The sequence below is a fragment of the Alligator sinensis genome, unplaced genomic scaffold, assembly GCF_000455745.1.
Source record: "Alligator sinensis unplaced genomic scaffold, ASM45574v1 scaffold444_1, whole genome shotgun sequence".
In the NCBI taxonomy this organism is placed as follows: Eukaryota; Metazoa; Chordata; order Crocodylia; family Alligatoridae; genus Alligator; species Alligator sinensis.
The window spans coordinates 3960019-3971240 of record NW_005841886.1 but is presented as its reverse complement, the minus strand read 5'-3'; the positions used below and the strand labels follow the sequence as shown (position 1 = coordinate 3971240).

The following is an 11222-nucleotide window of genomic DNA, read 5'->3' as shown; positions in this document are numbered from 1 at the left end:
TCAGCAGCCGGCTCTGTGAGGCTGAACTGAGCCAGGAATAAGGACCCAATTTTGGTCACTCTGGAGGAGTGTGGACCAGGGGTTAGGGGTGAGGCCTCCTGCCCCTTTGCTCTGCAACTTTGACCCAACAATGACAGCCTCCACAGTGTCTTTGAGGGAGTGATACTGACCCCACGGAGCAGGCCGAGCCTGCCTCTGGGGAGAGGCAGCCCCTCCCTCACCAGAGCACAGGGTCCAGCAGCCTGCTGGAAGCAGTGGGGCAGCCTGCCTCCCCTTCTCTTCCAAGTGCCTTGTATTCAGAAAGCAGCTACAGAGGGATCCTTCACTCCCAGTCCTAGCACAGCCAGTGCTGTCAGGCTTTCCTGTATCCAGTGCCATCATAAGCCAAATTCCCCTAGATCTCAAAGCAAATTACCTAGGGCCAGGTCTGCCCTCAAGAGTCCTATGGGCATAGCTGTGTCAGAAGAGAGGAAGGAGAAATGGGCATAGGCTGGGAGGATGACATACTTTACCTACCTGCTGGAAAAGGAATCCAGGAGTCTTGCTCTTGCTTGTCTGGGTTAGTGCCTGGATAATCTAAGCTGTGCGTGGAAGTAGAAGCTGTTCAGCCAAAGCAAAGTCACTTCCCCAGAAGAGTGAGTTGAGCTGTTAAAAGACAGACAAGGTTCTTTGGGTAGAAATGATCTCTTATTAGACCAACTAAATATAAATATTTAGCCAACAACCCTTGAGGAGTTAAACTAACTTCTGGCAGAGCCTCATCTACCAGAATCCCGGACGTTCTCTCTGCTTTGATGCCAGTGTGACTCTAGCCTGAATTAAGCCAGGGAGGGAGACGTTCTTCCCTTACCAAGCAGAGAACCCAAGAGTCCTAGTGCCCTATATCAGGGTGCTTAAAAAGTACGTTGCTGATGCACCTTGCTTCAGCCCCAGCTCTGCTGGAGGACCTTTTTTTCTGCTGGTGAAGCTGAGTCAGGACGAGTCCCTCAGGGAGATTTTACCCACAAAAACACTTTGCTCAAACCTGTTCATGGCCTGTGGCTAGCTCCTTGGATTCATCTGTTACATGTGTTGCTTGAAGGATCCACTGATCCATTGGCTCCTGCCAAATTTGAGAACCTCTGCCTTAACCCTTTAGTGGTGGGCAGATGGTGTCTGCCCTAGATGGGGATGGCTAACAAACCTGTCTGTTCCAGGAGGGGAATATTGTTCTTGCACAGTAATAGCCTGAGCTGCGCCAGGCATGCCTGGCAGTGAAAGCTGCCCTATGCTCTGCCAAACCAGGTGATTACAGCCAGCAGGCTGGCACAGTGACATGCATGCCACTTGGTACAACTCCACTACTCGGATCCATTAAAAGATGCTCACCTTGAAGTGGTTCCTCTTCCTAGTAACTGTATCTGTGCTTCCAATGTCCCTCAGGGCAGAGCATGGTTCTTAATCCCATTCCTCAGAGGTGCTTGGAGGCAAAGTGCGTGACCAAGGTCACACAAGAAGGCAGTGGCAGAGCAGGAAATTGAACGGTCTCTCTCGAAGTCCCAGGCAAACCCCTAAGCCCTGAGCTGTTTTTTCCCCCTAGCAGAAGTAGTTTCCAAGCCTCCTTTGGTTTTGGGGTGGAGACAGTGTATCACTGGGAGCCCTAAGGTATCACTGGGAGCCCAGAAGTTCTAGCTATCTGGGACTCAGACCAGCAGCAGGGCCCTGGGTGATCCATCACCAACTGCCCCTGCAGCATAGATGGTCTTGCCCTGCAAATCACACTTGTGGTGGTTCTAGCTTCCAGTGGGGGTGGGGGGTCTCTGTTGAAGAAGCCAGATGCTGTAGGAATGGAGGGGTAGAAGCAGCAAGGAAGACTTAAAACTACAAGGCAGAAAGGAGGCTGTAGGGTAGAAGGAGCAGCTGCTGCCACCATGAAGAGGTACCCTTGGCCTCTAGCCCTTGGTCCCAGGCTGTTCAGCTCTGTTGGGTATGTAGGGACCAAGGATATTCCTGCAGTTTAGGTGGGGATGGCTTTAGCATGGTTCTGGAGGGCAGCAGCAGTGTGGGGAAGCCCTGGGGGAGTCCATGTGCACATGCCCCAGCTCAGCCTTCTGAGGGGCTGCTCTCCTGCTGATACCCCTCCCATGAAAGGAAGCAGAGACACCCTCCAGGGCTGGTGTGAGCTGCAGGTCCCTTGCTCAGTGGAAGCCAAGAGGCTATGCTCAGTGGGAGCCATACTGCAGCCTCAAGATCAGGGGTGAGCAATTATTTCGGGTGCAGGGCCGCATACTGACTTCTGGCAAGCCATTGAGGGCTGCGTGACAGGCAGCCAGGGGCAGATAAATATTAATTTTCTAAATATTTTAGGGGCCCCACGGGATGGATAAAATGGGCTGGCGGGCCACATTTTGCTCACCCCTGCTCAAGATGCTTCTCCATCTTCAGTAGCTGCTTCCACCCCTGACTTACTTAATGCGAGTTTGTTAGAAAGCCACTAGCTCCCATCCTACCTCATCCTCTAGCACAGCTAACAGGACTGTCCTGCTGGGTTCACAGTCGCCATCCCTGCCCTGCAGAGATGCCAGGTGAACAGCAGTTTCATGCCATGGCACTGCCCACGTTATGTGCTTATGTGTAAGTGAGGAGCAGGAGGGTGGGGCACTGCTGTCACTCCAGGCAAAGAAAGGGTCATGCGTAAGACAGGTGCTGGTGACTCTTCCACTGTCCCACTTGCTGGTCTGAGGCTCACAGCAGGAGGACTGAGAGCTGCAGGAAAAAATCTAGGTGTCTGAGCTCTGTGCCACCTGCTCTAACTACAACACATAAGTCCCCTCTTAGAGTTGAGGAAAAAACCCAGGAGTCCTGCTCTCACTCATCTCAGTTTGCCTATCTGAGAAGGTTGAACCAAAGTAGTTTTAAGCTGTGAGTGTAAGTTGGAGTCATTATTAAACCAATGCAAACGCCACGGAGATTTATTTCAGTGTGAGGGTGGCTTATTTGGGTTGAGTTAAACAAACTGTTACTAGTTCCTCTTCAACTAGTGTAAGGGCAGTCTCTTTTGCACCAGTTTGACCATAGAAATTAAAAAAAAATGTTAAATGAAGCCAGCAGAACATTCTCTTCTTCCTGACCAGCAGGGATCCTGGTTTTTCCTGATTTAAAAAGAAATGCAAATTCTCTGATTTTAAAAAAAAAAAAAAAAAAAAATTAAAAACCCCCAAAATCAATTATTAAAATTGCCCCCCACAGTCCTCCGCCAACCCTGCTTGTGCCCCTTCCCCCCAGCCCTGCTGGAGGAGGCCCCCAGCAGCCAGAGCTATGGGGCCAGAGACTCAGATCCACAGCTCCCTGCCCCCAAAAAGAAGGCAGCAGCTGCTGCTGCAGAAGGAGCATGGAGCTGGCTCCCCCACTCCTGCTGCGGGCTTGGGTGGGGGTGGGGCCGGCTCCTGCACCCCCTCTCCACAGCCCCCCCCCCCCCTGAACTGTGTGGGGGCAGGAGAAGGGCAGGTGCATGCTACGGGCTTGTGCTCCCCATCCTGCTGCCCTCCCCAATGGCCTCCACAGTGCAGTGTATGTGACCCCGCGTGCCAGCACATAGTGGGGACGTACAGGAAAGCTGCCTGCCACACTGAGCTCTGTGCTGCCCTGGCCACACTTCCCCTGCAGGCAGGGGCAGCAGTGCTGGTCTGTGCTGCTGCCCATGTGCTGCTGCCCCCATGTTGCCCATGCTGCACCCATGCACACTGGGGAGGTGTGGCCAGGGCAGCCCAGAGCTTGGAGCGGCAGGCAGCTTTTGTGCCTGTCCCTGCTGTGCGATGCCATGCTGTGTCACACGCTACACTGTGGAGGCTGTAGGGGAGTACAGCAAGACCAGGAGCATGAGCCCGCAGTGTGCACCTTCCCCGTCCCCACCCCTGCACAGATCTGGGGGGCGCAGTTCCCCGTCCCCCCATCCCAGGAGTACGAGCTGTCACCGGGAGCCAGCCCCGCCCTGGCTTAGTGATAGTGTGCTGCTTCCAGTCCACACACTGCTGGCCAGGCAGGCACTCAATACCTCTCCGCTTCCTTATCCCCCAGCCACACACCAATGCCCTGCCCCCACCTGCCCCGCTGGCTCTTCCCCCCCCCCCAGCCTGACAGTCACCCACACCCATACCTGCCACCCAGGGCCCTCCCCCCAGCCCCCTGCAAGCCCCATTTACCTTAGGCTCCAGGAAGAACAGTAAACCTGAGCCAAGACTTGGGTGACTGAGAGCCTCAGGCCTCACCCTTTCCCCCTTTCTGTCCCCTTCCAGGCACTGTTGGGAGTTTCCTGTCCTCTTTGCAATCGGCTTTTGCAGGCTGGAAGTCTGCCACCTGCAGAGCTCTTGGTAAAAGTGGAAAATCCATGGGTATCTCTGCTAAAAGGGAAAATCTGTTTTTTCTTTGATAAAATAGGGAAATCCATGGTTCTCTCCTTTTTTCTTTTTTTGTCCATGGGGAAAGGGTAAACCCAGATCCCTGTTGACCAGGGAACCCTGGAGTCCTAGTAACAGTGGGTGAGTCTACACATTCATTAATGCGCCATAATTACGACTCATTAAATTTAGTATCTACAATGACAGGTAATAAATTTAATGCATGGCAGTTGGCACTGTTGTGCATTAGCACAGATGAACAGGGGTTTTTTTAGAGACGTTAATGCACATGAAACTAAATCTACTATGTATTAGCACAGGTTTTGCCCGTTGCACTAATGCGCAGTAGAATTAGTCTCCTGTGCATTAAGTGTCTAATGTAGATGCACCCAGTATGTCCAAGTGTATGTTAGCTGTGGCTCTGAATGTGAGGAAAGGGGCTGATGTTTGCATGGCATTGTTTGAGGGGATGGGCTTTCTTATCTTTACAATGGAATACACAAACTTCATAGGCAGAGATCATCCACAGGACAACAAAATGCAACCACCTCTGGGGTTGGACTCAGCAGCAGTTTAACAACCTGTAGGAAAACTACCCAAAGGTTTAAGGCTTGAATAGAAGAGTCTTATACTGGGGAAGGAAACATAGGTTGACAGAAAAGTCATCCTCTATTGGAGCTTGGCCAAAGGTTTAAACCCTTACTTCTGGGAAAGCAGTAGGGGAGCTCCAGTGACTAGAAATGCTGGAGCCATCCCTGTGTGGCTTGCTAAAAAAAAAAAAAAAAAAAAAGCAGGTGCCAGTGGTTCTGGAGGGGGAAAGAGGTAAATCTGTGTAATGAACTTGCCCTCAACTTGGCTGGGCTCTCACTGATGCTCTCTTTTCTGCAGGTATCACTGCAGACTTTCATCAACTGTGGGACCTTCCTGTAAGTTCATCTTCCATGTGTCCCAGGCTGCTGCCACCTACTATTTCCTGCCTAGTGGCTCCTGTTGCCCCTTTGTCATTATCTGCCCCTGCCCTTAGGCATCAGAAGGTGCCCCATGCTGAGTATCCTCACTCAACACTAAATGTCAGGTCAGACCTTGCTCACAGCCCAGAAGGACTCCTAGTCATTTTCCATGCAGATTGCACTCAGGAGACCCCAGTGCACCCCCCCCATGGACATCCCCCAAGCTAAAGCAAGTGAAAGGGCTCCCCATCAACCCTATACCCAGCCACTAGGGGATTGAGAACACTGCTTTGCTGCTCTCAACAGCAACAGGAAGTTGGGCATGAGTTTCAGCAGCCTTGTAGTGGCTCTAAACTGTATCCAGACCCTGGCTGAGTCCTGCGCAGCCCTAGTCTTCTTCCCCTGTGGTTGTCCCAGAGTCCAGGGCAGAGTCCCCAGAAATGAGGCCTAGTGTCCTAACTCCCTTGCTCCCCATCTGTCTCCTAGGTGTGTAAATAGTTACTGCTGTGATGACCACTGCTGCTCTGACATCCAAGAATTCCCAGAATACAATAGAAGCCCAATAAACCCATATGGGTAAGAGCTGGACAAGTGTGGATACTTTGGTCTGTGCCAGGCCTGGCCCCTTGCCACCATGAAACAAGTGCCTGGCATGGAGGGCAGGGGGAAGAGGGAAGGCACTTGGGGAGCTGAAGTCTCTTTCTAAGCAAGCAGCTGGGCTAAGGGTGAGAGCAGGGGCTGCTGGGTAATTTGGTACTATGCTGAGTCCAAACTCAGGACAACCATGTACTGGGGAGACTGGGGCCAGCCCTCCCCTGTCAGGAGGCACAGGCTATGGGAGTGTGTGGGAAGTCCTACATTGACTTGAGTAGACTTCAGCAAAGAGAGTCCTGGTAACCCTTGGGACGAGCCAGGCCCCTGTGTATTCCCCACATGGGGGAATACATGAACTGGAGACATAGGATGCCCTGTCTTTGGTCCCTTGACCAGGGCAGGGACACTGAGTGGGACTGTGGTCAGGAAGGTTGGAAATAGGGTGGTTTGGGGTCCAAAAGGGGTAAAGTTGGGGAGGGGGTCAGGGTCCAGGAGGATGCCTCTTGGCAAGGGTCAGCAGTTGCTGTGGCATTACTGCCAGGACAGAGAAGGGCCCACAGGCCCAGATGAACCCCTTGAGGGTCACCAGAAAGAAAGGCCCTGGGGTCTGAGAGAGGGGAAGGGCAGATAAAGTGGAGGATATGGGCACCCCAGTGGCATGATGAGGGACCTGGGGGGCTCAGTGACTGGGGTAGAGGCTGATGGACCAGGATTAGAGCAGCAAATGCCTTCCCATCCAAGGCCTACTAGTTGGGCAAGCTGACTGCCCATGCCTCCTCACTACCGTCTCAGGGCCCACCCTTTTGTTTCCTCTCCCCTCCAGGTACATATTCATCACCCTGGCCGTGATCGTCTCTGGTGTGATCTTCTCTGTTGCCTGCATATGCTGCTACAAGTTCTGCAACAGGCCTTCGCAGCAGGAAGATGTTGAACGGTCCCAGCCCTATGTCCTTCCAGCTTCTGCCCCCTCTACCCTGCCTGAGCTCCCGGCTTATAACCAGTATGACGACCCCCCTCCCTACAGCGAGGTATGTTCCTGCCTCAGTGCTGTGTCAGTCCATCCCTTCTGACCCCTGTGGCTGTGAGCAAAGCTACTGTATTCCTGGGAATAAGGAGGGCATTGGTAATGTCATTCTCACTTCTGGTACTCCCAGGTGCTGGCCAGGGAGCTGTCTGGTTCCAGCCCAGCATGGCATGGACCCTTTTGGGCAGTGTGGTGCAAGAAGTAACTGGAGCTCCTTGGCACTGCTGTGTGGTGCATGGGGGACACGCACCGGCAACTGCCCTAAAATCCCTGGCCCTGTGCTGCTGTAGCATTGGGGGCCGAACAATGGCACCTCTTATATTGCCCTGTGCCACAGTCCCAAACACAGCTCTCAAGCTCCTTCTATTATTTCTAGGAGCCTACTGACAGTTGATAGCTGGGCCTAAGCCTGCTGGCCAGTGAGGGTGTGGTTTAGGGCTGGGACCCCTGCATCCCCAGACCAGCCAGGGGTCATGTAGCAGGACTGGTCATTGCAGTCCTGGGGCTCAGGGTGACCAGCTTGATGGAGTCAATGGATTGGCCTTCAGAGTAACTTGGCCCTCCCCTGTGTCTAGCTCCTCCCCTAGAGCTACAGAAGGAACTCAGGGGTCCTGACTTCTGTGCCTTGTGCCTTGCCATTAGTCCATGCTCCCTCCCTGCTGTCTTGTCTGTGGCTGTTGCTTGGGCACTACTCAGAGCTGCCTACTTCTTTCTTCATAGGTGACCTCCAAACCATTCATGTACCCACCTCTGGAAATCCAGCCCCCATGCTACAGCAATGTTATTGCTGAAGAGCCCCCAGCCCCTATGAACTCCGTCCAGACCAGCTTGTGAGGACTTGGCCAGCCAAATTCACCAGGGTGGAGCTGAAGGGATGTCTAGTGCCTTCCGAGCTTCCTCTAGCGTGTCTACTCTGTGCACAGAAAGCTGCACACAATGAACTGACAAGTGGCCCTGCTAGCCACAGGGGCTGCCTCACTGCCTGACCTACTTCTAGGGACTCCCATGTCCTGGCAGGTGCCAGCCAGGGAGGAACACGGGCACCTGAGAAGGACACTCCCCAGCAGGACTGGAGGTGAGAGACGCAAAGAAAATGACAGTGACTGAGGAGCCACGTGCCATGAGGGCGCAGCATGTGCCTGGGTGTGAGAGGGTGCACCTGTGTGAGCACCCTGTGCCTCAACATACAGCCAGGGCACCCTTGTGCTTCCTGCACAAAGAATACCCCCAAAAATCCTTTCTGCAATAGGCTGTCCTGACTGCCTCCATCCCATCTGGGCCTGGGCCCAGCTGAGGTTGGACTAAGCTATGCTATGTCCACTGTATGCACCATAGGCTCAGGCCTCACTTAGATTGCTTTGGTGCTATCCAACTGGTCCCAGAGTGCTTTCCAGATTAGGGGGTGGCAGTGGAGGAACTTAGGAACCCAATTCCTGCCAATTTTCAATGGGATTAATGCTCCTAACTTCCTTAGGAGCTTTTGGAAATCTCCCCCTTAAACAGGTGGGTGTTGCACCCTGCCTGGGACTTCATCTCTGCCAAGGGGCTGTGCCACATGCTTCAGAGGCAGGGACAGGAAGCCTGCTCTGGGCAGGGAAGAGGGGACCCTGATAACTTCCCTCCTGACCCTGTTAGAGTGGGTGCGAATTGGTGCCTTGGGACAGGAGGGCTGTGCCCCCAGCACTATCATAGCTGCTCTTTTATTTGTAGCGGGTCCTTTTTGAGCTGTTGGGGGGGGGGGGGGAAGATTCCACTGTGTATTTATACAAAGTGCCAACAAAGAGGCATGTTTTTATTTATGAGTAAAATTAAAAAACAAAACAAAAACCCTTGACTTTGAGCTGCTTTTTTTTCCCCCCTCCCCCAAGTAAAAAAAACCAACCAAACAAACAAACAAACAAACACACAAACCCACATCTGGGGCTTCCTGCAGGGGGTGCTCATCAGCACGAGGCACCTGGACAGAAGGGTGCTGGCACCTTAAAGGGGAATGTAAACCAGAAATAAGGATGAGAAGAGAAATAATGGGTGTAGGGATAGACCTCCAAGAGAGGGAGAAGACAGAGGGTAATGCCAGGCTGGAAGAGCAAGCATGTAACAGAGGGATGGGAGGGAGGGGTGGGGGGCTGGCACTGGGACAAAACTCCTGGCACTGAGGGAGGCAGCAGGGACGTGTGCATCAGCGGGGGGTGGACCAGGCCAAGAGGCATCCAAGCCCTTTGCTCCCAAATGAGAGCCAACCTTCTCCCTTCCTCCCCCTGCCCTTCCCAGAGAGCCCAGCCTTCACTGGAGGAAAAGCAATAAAAAAATGTGTAAGCGGATCATGTGGTATGCTGATAGGAGATGGACTTTGCTATGCCTGGGAGGCAGAGCCTTGGAGAGATCAGTGACCCTGGCATGGCACAAAGGGCCACTTCACAGTGACTCGGGGCCAGGTTGGGGACCGAGATGACTTCACCTTCTCTGCCTTCCCCAGAGATGGTGCCCTGCTCAGCCACTGGTAGAAGTCAGAACATCCTTGAGGTAGCTTTAACTTATACTCTGGTTCCCAGAATTGCCATTACACAGGATTCTTGGGTGATACCCCTTCAGTTTGCCCCCGCTGCTGGAGTTCAGCAGAGAGCCCAGCCCCCTACATCTTCTCCTGTGCAGGAAAGATCAACAGAAAGCTGCTCTATAAAGGTACCTTTACACTGCCAATGGGGCAGAGGCCTGGCATGAGAATCCAGCCATGAGTGTGCGCACATGGATGGATAGAGCCCCTGCCCCTTAAGTTGGAGGGGAGTGGAGCCTCTGCCCTTCCTACAAATGGACCCAGCACCCTACCAGCTGAGTGCAGGTTGTGTGCCTAAGCCAGGGTCCAGCTGGGTGCCATGGGCCTGTGATGATAGATGCATGAGTGCTCTCCTAGCCCTTTGTCTCCCCCATAGTGCACCAGTTTCTCCTCCCTGACCCTCAAAGTCTCACAGCCATACTACTACCTCCACCTCATAGCAACATGCAATCAGACAAGGGTTAGTCTGCTAGGACCTGAGCTCGCTGCTTCCTTGACTGAAAGGAGAAGAGGCTAACAAAGACAAGAGGTGCAAAGCCCTTTGGGAACAGCAGGGAATTAGCCTTTGCTACCCCAGCAACACAGCTTAGACTCACTACCCTGGTGGCATGCCAACCAGATAGCAAGGTCAGGGCTGGGATGCCAAAGCAAGCCCCACCTGTACCCATGCCCACAGGGCCCATAGCCCAGGACCTTTCCCCACCATGCAAGAGATGCCAAGCCATTTTCTTGCCATGCTGCCTCTTAAGTCTCTGCTTCAGCAGCAACAGGGCAATGTAGAGGATGTGGCTGAGGACAGCAGAGGCACAGATCAGGCCCCCCCCATGCAGGGCCCCCATGAGGCTGCAGCTAAAGAGGTCCTGATCTGGGGTAGGGGCACAAGGGAAGGCTTCAGCTAAAAGGCATCCACTCCACCCTCACCCAGGGCATCCAGTCCCACAGGGGAAAGGCAGGGGCTTGTTCTCTGGGTCCCTGGCCCAGGGTGGCCTCTGCTCCTGAGCAGTCGTGGCTCATCTGCTCCCCTGTGCAGGTGAGTGGGACCCCTGAGGCTCCCAGTGGTTTCTCCTCAGTGTCCCAGCCCTGGACCAGAGACACTGGCTGGCTGGGGGATGCTATTTGTGTCTCCCCTTTTCCAAGCCATTGCCCTTTGCTCCCCAGCCCTCCTGTTTCAGGGGAGAGAGGAAGGTCAGCGTGAGAGCAGGGGCCCCGTGATATTTCATGGCCCAAACCTTTGAGCTCAGGGTGTGCATGTGTCCCATCAGGGCTGGCTTCTGGTGCATTACATTTACTAGGCACCAAATCCTAGGGACGTGCTGGGGGGAGCCCAGACCCAAAGGATACCTGCTGCTATCATGCCAACCTCAGCTTACTCTTCACACCTAGGATTTTTGCTCAGGATTTAGCCTAGGCTCCCTACCAGGGGACTTTGATCCAACTGAAAGCTTCACTTGTTTCCCCAGTGTGGACACGGCTTTATCCTACCCCCTGGTCCCATAACCTTAGAGACCCAATCATTTCCAACTGGCAGTGGTGGACACTCGTGTCCCTCTCACTGTGCTGGTGGGTCACTGGTCCAGCCTTCACATGCCCTCTGCTCCTACACAGCTCAGGCCCCCCAACCTTGCACAGATAAGTCTCTCCCTCTGCAGCAAGCCATGGTCCCAAAAGCCAGAAGATGAGGTGAGAGCCTGAAAAATCCCTCCCCAAAGCTGCACTTTCCCTTG

The 11222-nt window shown here is 53.6% G+C and overlaps 1 protein-coding gene across 1 annotated transcript in view; it reads left to right on the top strand.

Moving 5' to 3' along the window:
- LOC102382289 (transmembrane protein 92) overlaps positions 1–8681 on the top strand; it is a 9036-nt gene extending 355 nt beyond the window's left edge. The window contains exons 2-5 of the mRNA XM_006017865.3: positions 5265–5302; positions 5813–5902; positions 6744–6948; positions 7665–8681. Coding sequence (XP_006017927.1) covers positions 5265–5302; positions 5813–5902; positions 6744–6948; positions 7665–7778 — 447 coding nt within the window. The 3' untranslated portion in view covers positions 7779–8681. The remainder of the gene's footprint in view (positions 1–5264; positions 5303–5812; positions 5903–6743; positions 6949–7664) is intronic.
- Positions 8682–11222: the final 2541 nt, after the last annotated feature.